At 41.4% G+C, this 21,570-nt stretch overlaps 1 protein-coding gene across 1 annotated transcript; it reads right to left on the bottom strand.

The window, feature by feature from the left end:
* Nucleotides 1–4,252: 4,252 nt before the first annotated feature.
* LOC148046264 (vomeronasal type-2 receptor 26-like) lies at nt 4,253–16,657 on the bottom strand. Its single transcript, XM_087714640.1, has 6 exons — nt 16,542–16,657; nt 15,112–15,403; nt 9,415–10,269; nt 8,956–9,183; nt 5,585–5,711; nt 4,253–5,154 (listed from the first exon to the last, which is right to left on the bottom strand). The coding sequence occupies exons 1-6, from the start codon at nt 16,655–16,657 to the stop codon at nt 4,253–4,255; spliced, it is 2,520 nt and encodes an 839-aa protein (XP_087570766.1).
* Between the last annotated feature and the right edge of the window lie 4,913 nt (nt 16,658–21,570).

Genomic DNA, 21,570 nt, shown 5'->3' with positions numbered 1-21,570 from the left:
CTTCTCCTCGGCAGCGGCGGCAGACGGCAGAACGGAACGGGCAGGCTGCGCGGCTGTGGCGGCCGCCGCATCCGCGGCAAGGTGCGTTTACGGCTGGCTGAGCGGGCGTCGGTGGTTGCTGGGGTGGCCTCCGCTTCGGCTGCGTCCTCATTTGTCCGACGATTTCTTCCTCCTCCTCCTCCTCGTCTTCGGCAGGGGAGAGGTCGTCGACGAGGTGCGTCTGGGTGGACGGCCCCGCGGCGGCTTGCGCGGGGGGGTTCAGCTGGAGGCGTTCCATGTCGGCCGTGGATTGTTCGGACAGTTCGGCTGCTCGTGCTGTCTCCACGGCTTGCAACAGGGTGATTTTGTGATTCCGGAGCATGCGGCTGCGCAATTGCACGTCGCGGACCCCGCACACAAACTGCTCCGCGAGATTCTCCTCCAGGTCTGCAAAATCACACTGGGCGGCCACAGTGCGCAAGGCCTCCAGGAACTGGCTGATGGATTCATTTGGCTTTTGCACTCGGCGGCGGAAAGCGAAACGGCGTGCAAATAGAGAGGGTGAGGGAGCGTAGTGGTTCCTCAGCCTGGACATCAGCTCGTCCCACCCCAGTTTGTAGGCTGGCCTCGGGGCGGCCAGGGCTCTCGCAGAGGCGAACATGGAAGGCTCACAGCAGGACAGGAAGAAGCTGCATTTCTCCTCATCGGTCTGAGCCTGGTTCTTCGAGGCGATCAGGTAACACTCGAACCGCTCCATGAACCCGTCCCATGATTCTCCGGTGGCTACGCCGAATGGCGCGAAAGGAGGAAGCGACGATGCCATCGTGGTGTGGAGGCGGAGAGAGAGAGAGGAAAGGCGGAGAAAATTTCGCGTTCGCTGCCGGGGTTCTCAGTCTGAGATAGCGTTCGAGCTGGTTCAGACGCGGCGGCAGCTGGCTGTTCTTCTCCGTGGTCGCGGGAATCGGGATCCCACCTTCGTCGCCAGTTTTGTATCTTGGAGCGAAAGGAAGGACGCGACAAGAAGTATGAGGAAGTGACTTTATTCAGCTCATAGTAAACTGCGATTCAACGTGGCGTGGTTCGCGCCAAACATTTATACCCCCGGGTTTGAACGAGGAGCCAATGGGGCGTCGAGTAGCTCGACCAATCAGAGCGAAGATTGAACCGGCTCCGCCCGGGAACCAATCAGGAAAGGAGTCCTTTATTCGCACGCTTGTATTTCCCGCGCTAGTATTCAACACCGCTGGGAACCAAAATGGGCACACACACATACCCACGTTCTATGTTGGGCCTAGCAGGCCTGCCTGAAGACTGCTGGGAGCCATAATGAGGCTTCGTGGGGACCCTGGAAGAGGTGGGGGAAGGGAAGGTTTTGAGCCTGATGGGGACATTGGGATGGGATGAAGCAAACTCCCGGGGGGGGGGAGGTCTTAGCGAAACTTACCTATAGGCAGGAGGAGCAACTAGTTCAGTTGGGGCACAGAACAGGCACCATGTGGCAGCTAAGGCAGGCAAGGCATCTTAGGCAGAGAAACCACCTGTAAGAAACCACCCAATAAGTAAAATTGGATCCTAGATTGTTGCGGTCAATATGCTGACATTTTAAACTACTTAGAGCAGTGGTTCTCAACCTTCCCAATGCTGTGATCCTTTAATAAGGGTGTGGTGACCTCCAACCATAAAATTATAATTTTCGTTGCTACTTCATAAATGTAATTTTGCTACTGTTATGAATTGTAATGTAAATATCTGATATGCAAGATGTATTTTCATTATTACAAATTGAACATACTGTAATTAAAACATAGTGATTAATCACAAAAACAATATGTAATTATATATTGTGAAATATTTATTTCTAATTACAAATAAATGAAATTTTGTCTTGAGGCATGATGTAGCATGGGTAACAGTATTAATATAACAACAGTAAATTACATTGCTACATTTTGTGACAGTATGCGCAATATGAAATGGCAGAGAATTGTTCGGCACATCCAACTTGTTGCACAATTGCACAAAATGTGGTGTAAAACTCACTTAACGATGCTCTTGCTTAGCAACCAAAATTTTGGGCTCAATTGTAGTCATAAGTTATCTTTCTTTTTCTTTCTTTCTCTTTTTTCTCTCTCTCCAACTTTTTCTTTCTTTTTCTTTTTTCTTTCTTTCTTTCTTCATTTCTTTCTCTCTCTTTTTCTGTCTCTCCCTCTCTCTCTGTGGTTCCTTATCTCTCTCTCTTCCTCCCTACCTCTGTCTCTATCTGTCACTCTGTCTGTCTGTCTGCCTCTCTCTCTCTCTCACTCACTCTGTCTCTCTCTCCTCCCTCCCCCATCTCTGTCACTCTCTCTGTGTGTTTCTCTCTCTCTCTCTCTCTCTCTCTCTCTGTCTCTCTCTGTCTATCTGTCTCTCTCTTCCTCCCCCTCTCTGTCTCACTCACTGTCTCTCTGTCTCTCTGTCTCTGATTCCCTCCCTCCCCCCTCTCTCTAACTCTCTCTCTCTCTCACTCACTCACTCACACACACACAAAGACACACATACTGTGGTCACCTTGTTGAGTGTTCCAATCACGTTTGAAACACTCAACAACTGGCCTGCATTTAAGATTTTTGCAGCATTCTGCAGTTACAGGACCAAAACATAGGTTAAAAGTACCCGACAGCAGCATTTTTCCCTGGGGGGCTCTGCAGAACATCCCAAGACGGATGCCACCACATCTCCCCTCTTCGGGGACAGGTCTTCTTCAGAAGGAGGAGGCGCCGCTGGTCCCCTCGCATTCCTCATCTTGCAGCCATGGCCCCACACCATAGAAAACATAGATGCACACACACCCCACACAATTACATCCCAGAGCAGGACCAAAGCCCCTCTCCCAACTGGCCCTTCCTACCTTGGAGGGCTTTGGAGGGCTTTGGAGGGAAGCTTCTGCAGAAGTCCGGGCACGTGAGAACAAGTTCCTGCCATTAATGAAGACTCTGAGGCTGTAATTGTGTATGTGTGTGTGGGTGGGATTGCGCGCGACTGTTTTCCACGGCATGGAGCCTCCCGGGGCTCTACACAGCCAGCGATGACTCCAGAGCCCATCTGGGAAGATGAGGAGTACGAGGGGGACCCCGCCCCCTGCAGATGGGCTCCAGAGTCATCACCAGCCACCCAGAGCCTCGGCCCAGTTCCACGCTGTGGAAAACCTAGGTACGTGCACACACCCCATACAATTACAACCTCAGAGACTTCGCAATGGTGGGAACCTGTTCTCACTCACTTGGGCTTCTGCAGAAGCTTCCCCCCAAATGACAAAGCCTCTGAGGGAGGAAGGGCCAGTTGGGAGAGGGGCTTTGGTCCTGCTCCGGGCGGTAATTGTGCGGGGAGTGTGCGCGCCTATGTTTTCCACAGCATGGGGCTGAGGCTGGAAGGCGAGGAACACGAAGAGGAGCAGGAGGGCTTCGTCCTTCTGGAGAGGACCTGTCCCGAAGAGGGCAGATGTGGCGGCATCGATCTTAGGATGTTCTGCGGAGCCCCCCAGGGAAAAATGCCGCGGGGAATGGCTGTTTAGCCAGGTGGCTGTCAGAGAGAAGAGGACAGCATGTGCCCGTGTCTTAGGCAACCTCTGTGAAAGGGTCACATGACCCCCAAAGCGGTTGCAACTCACAGGTTAAGAACCGCTGACTTAGAGAGTATTGAGAAGCACTATATAAATGAAAGTGCTATTGTTATTGCTAAATATCCTTATATATTTCAGGATGAATAAGGTAGTTACGGTTCCACCACAATACCGCGAAGCCCTTATCCGTGGAGAGATAAGCGCGAAGGGCTAATCCACGCTGTTCGAAGCGCTAAGGAAAAACGACCCTACCGCGATGACATAATCGCGGAGGGCAAATCCGCGCCTTCCGAAGCACTCAGCACCCTAACCCTAACCCTAACCCTAAACCTAACCCTAAGCCTAACCCTAAAGCAAACCCCTAAACCTAATCCTAACCCTTACCTTAATTTAAATCGGCTTTCTGCCGCCGCACTGTTTTAAAGCTCCCTTCTGTCGCCGCGCTGTTGTCGCGGCGGTGATGACGCGTGGTGATGACGTCGCGGCTTAGCAACGCGGTTTTATCACCGCTATTTTGACGAGTGCGGTTTTGTCGTGCCACGTGTAATTACAGAATTTCAAAAGAGGAGCTTTGTCTGCACATTTTAAATGTTCTAAACAATTTATTGTGAACAGCTTTATATAAAAATGTTCTACCTTGTAAATTATGGGAGAGGGCATCACTTGATAAAATCATCATTTTTTCCTCCCCATTAGGTGTTGTTTGGTATTCAAGTCAGGCCTTAAAACAATTATATAACATTTGGGAAGAAAGATGCAGCCCAGCAAACCAGCACTAGAGACCAGGATGGAAAATATCTCCACTGCCACTATGTATTTTCCTTTAGTGCTCAAATAGGTTGGAACAAAGGATATCCAGACACTGCAAAAGACCAACATGCTGAAAGTGATGAACTTGGCTTCATTGAAAGTATCAGGTAACTTCCTGGCCATGAAGGCAACTATGAAACTAATAACAGCCAAGAAGCCCAAATAGCTTAGGACACTGTAGAACATAGTCACAGAGCCTTGGTTGCACTGCACAATAATTTCTTCAACTACTGAATCCATATCTTGGTCTGGGAATGGAGGAGAAGTTGTTAGCCATGCTATGCAAATACCTGTTTGAATAAGAGAACAGGAAATGACAATGGAGTTGGACAGTCTCTTTCCCACAAACATTCTCATCCTGGATCCTGGCTTAGTGGCCTGGAAAGCTAGAATCACTGTGACGGTTTTTGCTAATACTGAAGAAACCGCCACTGCAAAGACAACCCCAAAAGTCTGTTGTTGCAGGAGACATACCATCTTCTCTGGATGGCCAATGAATAGGAATGCAGAAAGAAAGCAAAGCAGGAGGGAGATGAGGAGAATGTAGGTGAGGTCTCGGTTATTGGCAATGATGATAGGTGTGTTGTGGTTCTTCACCAATATTACAAACACCATCACTGAGAGCAAAGAAAACAAAAGAACAAAGAAAACTAAACTGATTCCCAAAGGTTCCTCGTAAGACAGAAATGTCAAGGTTTTAGGAATACAGGAATCCTGATTGTTGCTTGGATAGTTTCCTTCTGGACACAAGTAACAATCATTTGTATCTGAAAAATAAAATGATTTGAAGGCCTTCTGCAGAATATAGAGTAAAGTTTATCTTTATAATATTCTTTACATAGTTAGAATGTTTTTATTTCCACTTCAATAAACACTTAAATATTAGTCTGTAGATTTTAAGAATGCTCTAATTCTTTAAACAATCTGTTTAATGGTGATGATATTGTATTTTAATTTCAAAATGATATGTAAAAGAATTTTAATTCTTTATATAATTATATAATTCTTCCTATAATCTATGCATTTGAACTAGGTAGGATATTAGTCAGTTCATTCTCTTCGGCAAGTCCCAATACTACAGGATCTCATTCAAATATTGGACATAATATCAGGCAAAATGAGATTTCAAGTATACAGTGTTGCATTTGGAAATTGCTACCATTGTGTGAGATAAATGTGTGACATAACATTTCTTACCCTCCTTTTCTGAAACCTTCCCATCTGGGCATGGAATGCAGTCATAGCAACAAAAGGGCTGCCCTTCCTTTATTTTCTTGCTGGAACCAGGTTGGCAATTCCCAGTGCATATAGAAACAGGCTGGGACTGAAGGAACAGACAGACAGCCAGACAGACAAGAACAATGATGATATTAGTCTGAATTAGTATATAATTAATGTTATTAAATTTTTATGTTATCCAATTCAACATCTCTTAACAATCAAATGAATGAAATTACAATAAAGCTAATTGATGATGGTCTGGCAGGAGTCAGCTATGATGGTGTCTAGTTTCCTTTTACCACTAATTCTTCCAAGCATAATTGTTTTCTATAAAATTGTTTAAATACTGTGTTCTACCTGGCCTACAACAATAATATTGTTTATGGAAAGATGCATCAGATTACCATCCTTTCAAATATATACAATTGTTATTGTAAGAATATTGTTATGCACTTTGCAGGTACTTTTAAAGATGCTTCCTTGACCATTTTTGGCTACATAAAATAATGTTTAATCCATTCTATACAATCTGAAAGGTGCTTTTGCAAGATGCAACTGAAGATATATTGCTTCTTGGATGAGAAGCAATAAATCTTCAAACAGAAAGTCCAGTTGCCTCTTGAAAAAGCACCTTTGGGACAACCATGACCTGGATGACTGAGAATTTCCATAGATATTATATATAATGTAGAAATCTTTAGCAGTATACCTACTATGGTTTTACAATGATAGTGTAATATTACAGTATTACTATTACTACACTACAGGTAGTCCTTGACATATAACCATTTGTTTAATGACTGTTTGAAGTTATAAAAATACTGACTTATGGAATTATAGTATCTTTCCAATTATAGTATCACAGCGTCCCCACAGTCATGTGATAAAAATGTAGGCACCTGGAAAATGGCATGTATTTATGATTATTGCACAATCGTATGTCCGCCATTTGTAACCAACCAGCCAGCTTCTAACAGGCAAAGTCAAAGTGGGAAGTTGTATTTGCTTAATGGACATATGTTTCATGTAATCATGGCAAAAAAGGTCATAAAATTAAGTACAACTCACTTAACCACTTCCTCCCTTAGCAATGGAAGTTCCAGTCCAATTTTGGTCCTACATGGAGTACTACCTGTAGTCAATTAACCCATAGCTATGTCACATGATTAGTCCTTTCTTAGGATGTTACACAATATTTTTAAATTTTCTTTCTGGCACCAGGATATCAACTCTTCTATGTACTGAAACTCAGTCTGAGATGAAATTTGAGTAATATTTGATTATTTGGTTTGGCTTTTTGCAAATATCAGTGATATAATATTATTTCTCTGATTTGATGAAGTTTTAACTTTGGGAGATCTCATATCTATCTTAAATCATCACGATTGCTGATGAAAGCTTATGAAAGTGATGAAGTATGAAAATTTTCCAGAACTTTGAGAAAGTGAGAAATATTGGGCTGCTTGGAGGAAATGTACCTAGACATTTAACTAGCTAGGACATTTGCAGAAAGTCTGCATTGTTCTATCTACCTATGTATATCAATGAATCTGCATTTCAGGGTATCTTTTATGTGATTATGCCCATGCAAAGATTTCTTGGGGAGGAGATCCAAGAAGTTGCACCATTTTTTGCTGGGGTCTAATTTCCTGGGTGTAAGAAATCAATCAGAATCAGTGAGGTCAAGCACTGGTAGGAAATTCAAGTTTACTCACATTAAACAATCTCACACATTAAATGATTAAGTTTCCTGTTTCCAAGTAAAGTGCTGCATTAGATATACAGCACTTTCTTTTTAGACTTTTCTTAGGTCTGGATTGGATAATCTTAAAGAGAGATGGGGTCCTTGTTTCAGCTTTTTGTGGTAAATGTGGTAAAAATGAGGCATCCAATATCTATTTGAATTAATGTTTATCTCAAGGTGGTAAAAGCAGGTCTCCTTGCTCAATTTCTATATAATAATTTACTTAAGAAACCCATACATTTTGTATAGTTGAAATTTAATTGTAAGTGTTGATCCAAAAAGAACTATTTCTATTTGTGTTATTGAAATAGCCAAACAACAGATTCAAAAAAGATAAACAAAATAGTTTATATATTCTGTATTTTATAGATTAAAATTTCAAGAAAAAGAGGCATCATGCACCCACAGTTATTCAGTTCAAATTTAAAAAGCAAAATATCAACTATTTGGATTTTCTTTTAAATAAACTTTCATATTAATGAATTGTTGTAAGTCAGCACGAACAACACAATGAAAATTTACATCTGTAGAAACCAGATTTCTTTTTTCTTTTGGTAAAAAAGATTATGAAATAATGAACTGTCTGCCTATCTATTTGTCAATTCAGTCAACAACAACAAAAATCCACAGACAAACATCTAACAATTATAAATAAAGAAGAGATTAAAATTACAGAAATGAAAAAAAAAACCTAAAGAAACAAGGGACAGAAGGTGGGGGAAGAGGAGGTCCTTTCTCTGTTAGTGCACCAACCACCAGAAGCCTTCAGAACCCAATGCCAGCCAGCACAACCACAGTTTTAAGACTTTTATGAAGGCTAAAAGGGAATGGATTTAATCTCCCATAGGGAGATTAAGGTAAAAAGGCCTCTTTCCTTGGGTCACACTAGCTGAAATTCCTTGGCTGGTGGGATTTGCGGTAGACCCCCTTCTGCCAGCACAAGTGGGGTAGGCCAATCCCATTTGAGAAAGTTAATTCATATATCATATCAAATATTTTATTTCATCATTAACTAATAAATTCATAAAATGTTCAGCTGAAGCAGTAACTTTGTAGACATTCTTAGTTGCATTATAGTACATGTTGGTATTTGATCAGGTCTGAATTATTCTTTTAAGCATCTAGCTAAAAAGTGCAGTATTTTTGGAGTATAAGAGTCATCTTTTTCCCTCAAAAAAGAGGCTTAAAATCTGGTTGCATCTTACACACTGAATACAGCACTTTTTTGCCTCCTGAAACCCCGCCCCTTCACCAAAATGCCCATGCATAGCTTGTAGGAGTTTTTCGGAGAGCTCCTGGGGGGTGGGACGACAGAAATGAGGACGGCCCAGTTTTCGCTTCTACCTCCACCCCCAACAGCACTCTAATTTTTTGTGAAATTTTTTGCTCATTTCTGCCCCCCTCCCAGAACACTCTACAAACCTCCTAAGGGCTATTCATGCCCTTTATTTGGAGAGGGGGACAGGCCTGTTTTCAGGAGGTTTGCAGAGTGCAAAAACTTTTTTAAAAATTTGCCTCTTCAAAACCTTGGTGCGTCTTATACTCTGGTGTGTCTTATACTTCAAAAATACATTGGTATAAATTCCCAGAAGTAGAATCCCACCTGGTTAAACCAACTGTGCCAGGTTATGACATCTTCATTTATGGTGAACATTTCGTCTGAAAAAACTGCAGGGTTTACCCTCCCAACTTTAACTCTATGGAAGGAGTCATTAGAAGAAACAATCCAGTTCAGTATATCGTATCCAGCTAGTAATTCTCCATTGTAGTCAATGGAAACCAGATCTCCAGCACTGTTATTAAATGACAGACCTTTTAAAAAGGAGTGCAGCTAGATGGAAAAGAAGAGACAAAAGATTAAAACAGCATCCCTTGGGGAGGTGTTTATGTCCAGGATGTGAGGGTTTAACAGGGTGTGATGTGGCTCATGAAACCAGAGTATAGTGTCCTTTCCAGAGATGGGAAATGACATCAAACTGAATTCCTATAATTGATGTTAAAGGGCTCATTTTCCTTTGTACAAATAATGTTTTTTTTTTCAAGGTGATGCTCAGTCCATTACCTGCCATGAATCTTGATTTTGAAGCTTCAACCTCTCATTATTTGCCACTGACCATTGGGCAGATCTGGATGAAATCAGGGCACGCAATGCATGTGCTACTGCATAGACAGAATTATAAATACTGTAGCTATGACCAGTCATTCTCTTTTCAAAAAAAGTTATGGGAAGATCTTCCAGTTTCTCTTCTCCTGTGCAAATATCACCAGCTACCTCATCTACATTTGAAGTTTTAAATGCACAAGCAAAGGATTGTCGCCAAAAATCCTTGATAAATCCATCTTCTCTCATGGAAGGATTTCTACTTTCAGTAAATGACTGGAATCCAGGTGGATCATTGGCATGAATTGTGAAAGACAGAGCACCATTCATTATGTCAGTATCCCAATTTCTCTGATATACATGTGAGTTCAGCTCCATTTGTGCTGTTAATATCCACACTTTACCTTTGACAGTATCTGGCACGTTTTTTCGTGATAAATATGATAGCCATCTCAGCCTTACCATAGTATGAGATTCTCCATAAAATATCACAACATTAGCCTTGCTATCCATAATTTTATCATGTATTTCTGCCCCTTCATTGAGCAAGTCATAAAGTTCATTAGGAGTTGTTATTTCACTAATTCTCTCTATATATGAAACACAGATATTGTTTTGGTACAATAATGGAACTATCTTTTCTATAACCCTTTCTCCATTACCATTGGCTGTTAGAACTATGCCAATCCATGTCCACCTGAAATGGAGAAGCAAAGACAGAATCCCTTGATATTGAAGTCTTTCCAGGGGGCTCATCTGGAAGAAAAAAAGGCCTGGTGTTTTATAATTCATGATGGGGCTAGAGCCATAGATGAGCTGCATAAGGATTGAGAGCAAAGGAAAGAGATGCAGAGAAAGTAACATTTCCGTGTTATTTTTATGATTTTTTTAAAAACGACATACATTCATATAATAATACAAGAAATGCTTATGTAAGTGAGTAAAACATAGCATTGCTGGAGTTAGAATGAAGCGACAGAAAAGAGAGATAAAGCAAGGTTCACTGTTAGGGAAATAGGAGAGTGTAACAAGTATCCTCCTTAACAAGAAAGAAGAGAAGAAAATGGATAAAATATGACATTTCAGAGAAAATTCTGTTTCTCTGAAGAGAACAGAAGAGCTAATCTATTCATTCACAAATAATCATGTTTTGAGCAATTTTAAATGAAGTGCAGCATTGATTGAATGAATGAATGAATGAATGAATGAATGAATGAATGAATGAATGAATGAATGAATGAATGTTATTTTATGACATGTAGCTATGTCACATTTAGGCTTTAAAAGTAATAGTAATTTTTATTAATATTTGCTTAATTTAATAATATTTGTTTAATATGTAATAAGCAAATCTCCCCTTCCCTCTCTGCATTTAACTAATGTTCGTTCACTCATAAATAAAATGCATGAATTCAGACTTTTTCTTGAACTCAGCAACCCTCTGCTGCATTGAAACCTAAGTGAATGACTCGATTAATGATAATTGCTTGCAAATCCCAGGATTTCAGATGCAAAGAGCAGATTGAAATGCAGAAACATCTGGTAATGAAGGGTGGGGGTCTCATCAACAACCTATAATGTAAAAATGTAACCATACTACAGAAATTTTGTGATGTAGACTTGTGATGAAGAAAATTCTTGTGGACAATAAAACAGTTTGCAACTGATAAATAATGTCTCTATCAGTTGCAAACTGTTTTATTGTCCACAAGAATTTTCTTCATTTATTATAGCTGCTAGTTACATTCCACCACAAGCTTGCATAAACAATGCATTACAAACTCCAGCTGACCATATTCTATGGGCTGAAGAAAAATATCCAGATTCACTTTCATTGTATTAAAAGATTTCAACAGTGCTTACTTAAGCCAAGAATTTAAGTTAAGAATATGTTAGACCACTGCTACACTACATTAAAGGATGCTTATCGACCTTTACCACAAGCAGTTCTCAAACATTCTGCTCACTGTATGATTCACCTTGTATCTGTTTACAGAGAGGCCTAAAACCCTAAAACTAGGGGTAGGTTCCTGCTGGTTCTCACCAGTTCGGTAGAAGAGGTTCCACAAATCTACCATACCAGTTAGAACCCGTTCCTCATGGAGCACCTGTCCTGGCCCCCTCATTCGCTGCCCCGTCCATTCCCCGTCACCGCTCGCGGGCAATAGCTTGTGCGGTGCAGCCGCTCTCCTAGGACCTCCTCGAACTTGCCAGTGTGGCTGTCAGCAAAGCACAGGGTCGTTCTAGGATGTCCCCCACCCCCACTAGTTCCCCACCTCCCTTTTTGGCGAAGTGTTCCAAGGTGTGGTTTTCCTCCCATCCCTTGTGTCTGGCAAGAAGAAGAAGAGCCTTTGGGGAGTGAGGAGGAGGAGGAGGGATGAGGAGAGGAAGAGGTGCCGAGCCAACTGCAATAGACATCCAGAAGTGGTGGGGGCTGTCGGCCTGGAAGCCCAAGCGCCATTAGCCATAAAAGTCACTTCTGGATGTCTTTTGCAGTCACAAGGAGTGCGTGGAGAAGAGTGCGAAGTCCAGCAGAAGCAGGAATATTGTTGGCGCTCCCCAGTTGTTTTCGCAGCTTCCCAGAGCTCTCAGAACCTTCCTGCCTCCACTGGACTTCACACTCTTCTCCGTGTGCTCCTTGCGACTACAATAGACGTCCAGAAACAGCGGGGGCTGTCGGGCTGGAAGCCCAAGCCCCATTAGCCATAAAAGTCACTTCTGGGCGTCTATTGCAGTTGCAAGGAGCGTGCGGAGAAGAGCGCGAAGTCTAGCAGAGGTAGGAAGGTTCTCGGTGCTCTCCAGTCACTTTTGTGGCTTCCCAGAGTGCCCAGAACCTTCCCGCCTCCGCTGAACTTCACGGTCTTCTCCGTGCGCTCCTCACCACTGCAATAGACATCCAGAAGCAGCTTTTGGGGCTAATGGAGCTTAGACTTCCACTAGATAGCTCCCGCCGCTTCTGGATGTCTATTGCAGTCGCGAGGAGCACACGGAGAAGACCAGCAGAGGCAGGAAGTTTGTTGGCGCTCCCTAGTTGCTTTTGCGCTTCCCAGAGCACCCAGAACCTTCTTGCCTCCAGTGGAGTTCGTGCTCTTCTCCACACTTCCTAGCGAGCAAGGGGGGATCAGGCTTCCTGATCCTCCATTGGTTGCTCGCTCTTTCACACGCCTCGGCACCGCTCCGGCTACCTCCATCTGTCCGCGCCCGGCAGCTGCGGTGACATCAAATCAAAGTGCCTTGGAGGCGAAGGGGCCGTTCTTCCCTCTTGCTCTTCATGTTGATGATGTCGCTGCAGCTGCTTTGTGCGGACGGGTGGTGGTAGCCAGAGCAGCACCGAGGCGGTCCAGGTGGGTGAAAGAATGAGCGAACGATGGAGGATCAGGCAGCCTGATGCTCCCTCGCTCGCTTGCTCACTCGCTTGCTGGGAAGTGCGGAGAAAACCACAAAGTCCAGTGGAGGCAGGAAGGTTCTTGGCGCTGCCCAGTCGCTTTCGTGGCTTCCCAGAACTTCTTAGTGATCAAGCGAAGGAGGATCAGGCAGACTTTGAATTGTTGTTCTCTCTCTAAATATTCAATTTAACTGTACCTTTTGCTGCCATTTATGACTTAGTAGACTTTTAACTTTGCACACATATACCGCAGAATCAGTTTTAGTAACTGCGTGGAACTCTAAGAGAGCTGTTCCATTTGCAAAGCTGAAGCTGAATTTATCAGAGGATCTAAGCTCTCTCCCAGCTTTGAGACACTGGATCTTAATGGGCTGTGATCCAACTACATGGCAAGCAAGTTGCAGGATCTTGCCTTCATCTATTGTTACTGGTTTAAGAGGTCGATCAAATACTGGAGGCTTTTTAGGTTCTGAAATGTGATAACATTAAGAAAGCAAGAGGAGGAAACTAGTTAGATTACCATTCATCTTAAATTTTTTAAAAAAGTACATATCAAGGTAAGAATAATATGATGCAATGAATTTATTCCATTTTCTCAGTACAATGTTTTTTTTAATAGGAAAAAGAATTTTCCGTTTGGTATCATGAATTTCTGATATTTAGTGAGTGTGTTTTAAGATGATATACAAAATGTTTGATATGCAATATCCACTACTTATCTTTTATGCTAAATGTAACATGAATATTGTTAAGATAAAGGTCATTTTAAAGATGGATGGATGAATAATTCTAGCTGGATCATAAATGGGAGACAGTGAAAAATATGCATATTTTATTGGCATACTTTAATCTATAGATGCAGATTCTGGTGAGTCATAAAAATTGCGTATGTATGTATGTATGTATGTATGTATGTATGTATGTATGTATGTATGTATGTATGAATTCTGGGAGTTGAAGTCCACAAATCTTAAAGCTGTCAAGTTTGAACATCCCTGGAGATTTTTTTCCTAAAGGGTTAGGGATGCAAGAGTCTTGTAAAAGGAGCTGAGGTGGCACAGTGGTTAAATGCAGCACTGCAGGCTACTTCAGCTGACTGCAGTTCTGCAATTCGGCTGTTCAAATCTCACCGGCTCAGGGTTGACTCAGCCTTCCATCTGAGAACCCGGATTGTTGGGGGCAATATGCTGACTCTGTAAACCACTTAGAGAGGGCTGAAAGCCCTATGAAGCGGTATATAAGTCTAACTGCTATTGCTATTGCTACTGCTATTGAAACTTGACAGCTTTAAGACTTCCGTGCTTCAAATGCCAGAGTTTCTGAGCCAACATTTTGGTTGCTAAGCAAGAGCATTGTTAAGTGAGTTTCATCACATTTTGCAAGTTGGCCACGTCCACTCAATCACATTACTGCCAAGCCACTCCCACAAAACAGGCCAAACCTACAGAAGAGGTTCTAAAAAAATTTGAAACCCACCACTGCCTAAAACCAACAATTAAATCAGCGAAATCTTGGAATGAGGAGGCTTGCCTTGACTGCACAGACTGGAACATTTTTGAAGCTACCTCTGCAGACTTGGATGAACTCAGAGATACTGTGACAACAAATGTTAGTTTTTTGTGAAGTTCTATTGTATATGTGCCAACCAGAAGCCTATGAATACACAGCAACACCAAATTTGGTTTAGAGCTAAACTCAAGCAGCTACATCCTGCCACAGAAGAATCTTATAGAAAAGGAGATAGGATGCTGTACAATCAAGCCAGGGATGTAGTATCAAGGGAGATCAGAGCAACAACAAAAAAAGCTATTCTGAACCAGCAAATGTGTGGAAACCCTTAAATATATCACTGACTTCAGCAAACTTCCTTCCCAGGCTGAAGAGATTTGACCACTGGCAACGTAACCCGAATGTGTTTTACTGTAGGTTTGAGAGGAAACCACTGTGAACTATTGCCACTCTCTCCATAATGCTGAGAGAGTTTTTGGTATCAGGGTTCTACAGTTCTGACTGTGGAAATATTTCAATCCCATTTAAACAGAAAAATAATTTATATTTTTCATTCATACCAAAGTAATTTTCAGTCTTAAATTACTAGGTTAAAATTATCTAGCTTGTTACCGCCATTCTTTAAAAGAAAGTGAGGTAAGGGGATTTTAATTAAGAAAAAGCACACAAGGTGCAATGCTATTTAGAGGAATCCATATTTCTGCCTCTAATTTACCAAATAAAATTGAAAAGTTCTAAAAAATTAGGTATGCTCTGTTTCTTACCTGTGGGATCTTATAGATATCCAAGAGATTTGCAATGACAATGGAAGTTTTGGAGTCTAGTCCACCAATCACTGAGGTCAGATGATTCTGGATACCACAGATATAATTGAGAAAAGGGTTTTTCCTGTTATAAATCAGTAACATTGTTGAATGGTATGTTTTCTGTGCATTGGTATAACTGTCATAGATGTTGAAGCCAAGGGTGACATTGGATAATATCTCTGAGTTTTTATTGATTTCCTCGATGGCAAATGCCTGGGCCACAATATTTTGGTAATGTTTTGGAACTAATCTGAAATAGAAGATAAATTCAAAATCAGATAAACATTTAAAAGGTCTTTTAAAATAAAATATACATGAATTGTTGCATCTCACTTTACAAGTCTCAGAATATTTATTTTTATTAGTATGTATATGAAAATAATGTGGTGGTTGTTTTTTAAAGCAGTTATTTCATACAATATAATGTATGAAAAGCAACAGTATTTTGTACACTTCTATTTATTTACACAACTCATCAGTTGTGTAAATAAGTAGGCAACTTGATATTTAAAACTATGCCATCCATAGATTTGTATTCTTCCTTTGTTTTTGGAAATCACTCTTTAGTTCTTTGATATGGAATAATATATTACAATACAAGACAATAGCAGAATTGGAAGGGACCTTGGAGTTCTTCTAGTCCAACCCCTTGCCTAGGCAGGAAACCCTATACCATTTCAGACAAATGGCTATCCAACATCTTTTTAAAGACTTCCAGTGTTGGAGCATTCACAACTTCTGGAGGCAAGCTATTCCACTGATTAATTGTTCTCACTGACAGGAAATTTCTCCTCAGTTCTAAGTTGCTTCTCTCCTTGATTAGTTTCATATTGGAACACTGCTATCATGTCTCCCCTAGTCGTTCTTTTCATTAAACTAGTCATACTCAGTTCCTGCAACCGTTCTTCATAAGTTTTAGTCTCCTGTCCCCTAATCATCTTTGTTGCTCTTTTCTGCACTCTTTCTAGAGTCTCAACATCTTTTCTACATTGTGGCGACCAAAACTGAATGCAGTATTCCAAGTATATTCATAATATATAGATAACAACTATCCATATCTCTAATGTATGAGTAAATGCCACATTTTAGTACAATCATCTCAATGGTGTATAAATTAAAAGGAAGAAAACCATGTGGAAGACTGTGTAAAATTCTCAGAGAAGATGCAGACTATTAAACTTTACCAAGCAAATCTATTTAGAATAGTAATGTTTTAAATGATGTTTTCTCCTGGCCGAGACTTAGCATTAAACATTGACTGGGTAAAATAGTAAACATTATACAAATCTCCAATGCTTTGATACAACATTAAGCAGAGTAGACTAATTGAGTTATCTAATAGCATCTTATACAGTTAGAATACATAGAACTAAGCATAAAATCCTTACACAAGCTCTTCAGGCAATGGTGGTGGTGGGACTTTGGTGAACTCTATAGTAGCATGTAGGAAAGCAGCTAATGTAACAATGCCACCCACGGTAAGATCACCTGGCTGATAGTACATATGATATGGATCATGAGGACTTTGAACTCTACATTGGATTTTATATGACTTAGAGAGTGGGAGATAAAGTAATGCTGGTGAGAATATTATTAAGGCTAACATTGTTGACAAAAGTCATAGGATTCCTTGACATCTAGTTTCTTTTTGCTTCTTTGATGACAGTGATATTAGTATTCTGGTAACAAAAGGTGGTGTTAATGCAAACCTTCAGAAAGAGTAAAAAACTTCCACAAACTGCTGTATGATTGAAATGCTTTTAGTCTACCTAACATGAAGAAGTTGAGACATTTATAATATTCTTCATGTTTTGTTCTTAAACACTGACATTCTGTATCTGGTTGAACATAAACAAATTAGTTACCATCCTTTCAAAATTAAATAGTTATGCAATTACTTTATGGAAATCCTAAGAGAATTGAAGGAAACATGTTTTGACTGATTTCTATCTCATTTGAAAATAAGATGCTTAAAATGGACAAGATGTTTTCTTAAGGGAAAAAAAAAACTACCCAAGACAATCCTCCCTCAAGTTTGTGCTCTCCAAAGAGGTCAGCTGCAGCTTTTTGCTTACAAGATATATACCAATTCTGTAAAGTGGCAGGCTTAAAATAAATAAAAAGAAAACTAAAATATTAACTCAGAATTTAACTAAAAGACAAAGAACTGGAGGAGAAATTGGGAATTTCGAGGGCCAAGAAAATTAAATATTTGGGAATATGGCTAGCAGCAAAATGTATTACAATAAAAGAAGATAACTACAACAAATTGCTACAACAGATACAAAAAGATTTCGATAATTGGACTAAACTACATATATCATTAATTGGCAGAATCTCAACAACTAAAATGAATGTACTACCCAAACTACTTTATCTTTTTTAAACAATACCGATTAAATTAGAGAAATTTATTTTTGAACAACTAAATAAAATGTTATCCAAATTTATCTGGTCAGGGAAAAAATGTTTATTAAATACAAACTTCTACAAGATAGTAGAAATGAAGGGGGCTTCGGCCTCCTAGATTGGGACCTTTATTATCAGGCAGCACCCTAATATGGCTAAAGGACTGGATTCAAGTAAAAAATAGAAGAATCCTTATGCTAGAAGGCCACGATCTCCAACTAGGTTGGCATGACTTCCTCTGGGAAGGAAAAAATAAATATCATTCCTACTTCCAGAGACATATAGTAAGGGATGTCCTTTTTAGGGTCTGGGAAAAATAAAAAACACCACTACCTGAAAATCCCAATTTGGTTATCAACGATGGAGGCAATCACATCTCCAAATACTATAGATCTCAGTAAAATGGTAAGATATGCAGTGCTTTTAGATGAAAGAGGAGAATTAAAATCTGTACAAGATCTGAAAACACTAGGAATAAATATGGAATGGTGATCCTATTTACAAATTAAAACAAGACTTAAAAAAGGTTGGGAACAATAAGGAATACATGAGAAACAAATGGAATTAGATAAAATATTACTAGGAACAGGAGGAAAAATGTTCATTAGATTATATAATTTTCTTTTAAAATATAAAATGGAGGAAGAGACAGTAAAGGAGACAATGATAAGATTAAGATTTAGTTTATTTGTATGCCGCCCTTCTCCAGGGGGGACTCAGGGCGGCGAACAACTCAAAGGGGGTAAAAGGGAACATAAAACACAATACACGTGATTAAAATAAACAAGAATCATACAACCATACAAGTTGAGAGGGGAGGGGAACTTATCAACCCCAGGCCTGCCGGCACAGCCAGGTTTTGACGGCTTTCCGGAAGGCCTGGAGAGAGGTGAGGGTCCGAATCTCCGTGGGGAGTTCGTTCCAAAGGACCGGAGCTGCCACAGAGAAGGCCCTCCCCCAGGTAGTAACCAGGTGGCATTGGCTGGTAGACGGAACCCGGAGGAGGCCGACCCTGTGTGATCTAACGGGTCTTTGGGAGGTAATTGGCAGCAGGCGTAAGGTGACCAGATTTTCAGATTGGAAAAGAGGGACGCCCTTGACCGGGGGGGGGGGGGCTTGATTAAAAAAAAATTTTTTGTCAAAAGGTCACCCCAGGACACTGAAACCAGCATAAATACGAATCTGTTGCCAAACAAAATTTTGATCACGTGACCATGAGGATGCTGCAACGGTCGCTAAGTGTGAAAAATGGTCGCAACGGTCGCTAAGTGTGAAAAATGGTCATCAGTCACTTTTTTCAATGCCATTGTATCTTTCTGATTATTAAAAGTGCAAATTCACTCAGTGTCAATCATGACTCCTGAGTCCATTTCAAAGTATTGTGCATAGAAATTTTAAAAATGGCTTGTTTCAATTTATTTTGGATAGAATCTTTTTTTAAATAGTTTAAGACAATTTAAAAAAAGAATCAACACAGAATAACACTATTTTTAAAAATCATATGCACAATAAATAAAATATTATTTTAAAATACATTAAAAAAATAAAAGAAAAAACCCAGCTCACTTACTAGCAGGCAGGCAGAGTCAGCAGATCTTCGTAGGGATGGATGGAAGCACACAGGGAGCCTATATATACGCAACTGCAGTAACAATGACAATGATGAAGGATTGGATTGAGTTAAAGAATAAAAGAATTCTGATCTTAGAAGGCCATGACCTGCAGCAGGCTGGCATAATTTCTTATGGAATGAATGACAAACATAAAACGCACAAATACTTTCAAAATCATTTAATTAGAACTTTACTGCAACAATGGCTCAAAATCAAAAAAATCCACTATGTGAAAACCCCAAATTGGCTATCACCAACAGAAAGAACGACACACCCAAATTTTACAGATTGGAACAAAATTCTAAGATACAGAGATCTAATTGACAGACAGGGAAATTTAAAAACAATTCAAGAATTGGCAGATCAGAATATGAAAGGTGACTGGCTAACCTACCTCCAAATTAAAACTAAATACAATAAAGACACTAAAATATATGGTATTGAAACAGAACCACACAAATTGAATAAAATTATTCAAAGTCTGGACAGAAAGATGATAGGGAAAATATACAAATTCCTCTTGAAGTATCAAATGGAAGAGGAAATTGGAAACTGTAAAAGAACCAATGATAAAATGGGCACAGAACTTTGGCTATAACATTGAACTAGACAAATGGGAAAAATTTTGGGGAATAAATTTAAGAATGACACTATCAATCCCATACAAGGAAAACCTTGTTCTTTCAATCCTTCCAATATTTTTTCCTTCATTCCCTTGTCTGTTTCAATATTAAGTACATTTCTTCCTTTCTTCCTATAATTTTTTCCATTTTCTTCCTTATATTCTTTTCCATTTCAACATTGTCTTCCTTTTTTCCTTCCTTCCTTCCTATACGTCTTTCCATTTTCTTCCTTATATTATCTTTTCTGTTTCAACAGTCTTTGTTTCTTCCTTCCTTCCTTCCTTCCTTCCTATACTTCTTCTTTCATTCATTATATTTTCTTTTCCATTTCAATATTAAGTGTAATTTTTGTTCCTCCTTCCTTCTTTCAATCCTTCCAATACTTTTTCCTTCATTCTCTTTTCCTTCACTATTAAGTGCAATTCCTTCCTTCCTTCCTTCCTTCCTTCCTTCCTTCCTTCCTTCCTTCCTTCCTTCCTTCCTTCCTTCCTAAGTTATTTCCATTTTCTTCCTTATATAATATTTTCTGTTTCAACATAAACTGCCTTCCTTCCTTCCCTCCCTCCCATCCCTTTCTTTATGTTTTCTTCATGCTTTCTTTTCTTTTTCCTCTGCTCTTTTTAACCCCCCCCCCTTCTTCTCCTCCTCTACATTTAGGTTGGATTAGTTTGTTTATTAGTTAAGTCAAACGTTTTAATAAAAGTTTCATCTTTTAAGATTCGTCCAACACATCCAATTGTAACCTTAACAGAATCCCATTGATCCACAGACAGCAGCGGGGAGCCCCAGAAGCCAGAGGACGTTCTCTGCTGGCGGCGCCGCTCCCCCGATATCTCTTCCTTCCGCGGCGAATCCCATGGATTCACGAACGGACTCCACGGAAGGAAGAGAGATCAGGACAGCAGCGGGGAGGCCCAGAAGCCAGAGGACGTTCTCTGCTGGCGTCCGCCGCTCCCCCGACATCTCTTCCTTCCGCGGCGAATCCCATGGATTCACGAACGGACTCCACGGAAGGAAGAGAGATCAGGACAGCAGCGGGGAGGCCCAGAAGCCAGAGGACGTTCTCTGCTGGCGTCTGCCACTCCCCCGACATCTCTTCCTTCCGCGGCGAATCCCATGGATTCACGAACGGACTCCACGGAAGGAAGAGAGATCAGGACAGCAGCGGGGAGGCCCAGAAGCCAGAGGACGTTCTCTGCTGGCGTCCGCCGCTCCCCCGACATCTCTTCCTTCCGCGGCGAATCCCATGGATTCACGAACGGACTCCACGGAAGGAAGAGAGATCGGAACAGCAGCGGGGAGCCCCAGAAGCCAGAGGACGTTCTCTGCTGGCGGCGCCGCTCCCCCGACATCTCTTCCTTCCGTGGTGAATCCCATGGATTCATGAACGGACTCCACGGAAGGAAGAGAGATCGGGACAGCAGCGGGGAGCCCCAGAAGCCAGAGGACGTTCTCTGCTGGTGGCGCCGCTCCCCCGACATCTCTTCCTTCCGCGGCGAATCCCATGGATTCACGAACGGACTCCACGGAAGGAAGAGAGATCGGAACAGCAGCGGGGAGCCCCAGAAGCCAGAGGACGTTCTCTGCTGGCGGCGCCGCTCCCCCGACATCTCTTCCTTCCGTGGTGAATCCCATGGATTCATGAACGGACTCCACGGAAGGAAGAGAGATCAGGAGAGCAGCGGGGAGGCCCAGAAGCCAGAGGACGTTCTCTGCTGGCGTCCGCCGCTCCCCCGACATCTCTTCCTTCCGCGGCGAATCCCATGGATTCA

Source organism: Thamnophis sirtalis, unplaced genomic scaffold, assembly GCF_051295495.1.
Source record: "Thamnophis sirtalis isolate CommonGarterSnake01/CBP01778 unplaced genomic scaffold, rThaSir2_p1.2 scaffold_4, whole genome shotgun sequence".
NCBI classification, from domain to species: Eukaryota; Metazoa; Chordata; class Lepidosauria; order Squamata; family Natricidae; genus Thamnophis; species Thamnophis sirtalis.
This window is presented reverse-complemented; position numbering and strand designations above follow the sequence as displayed.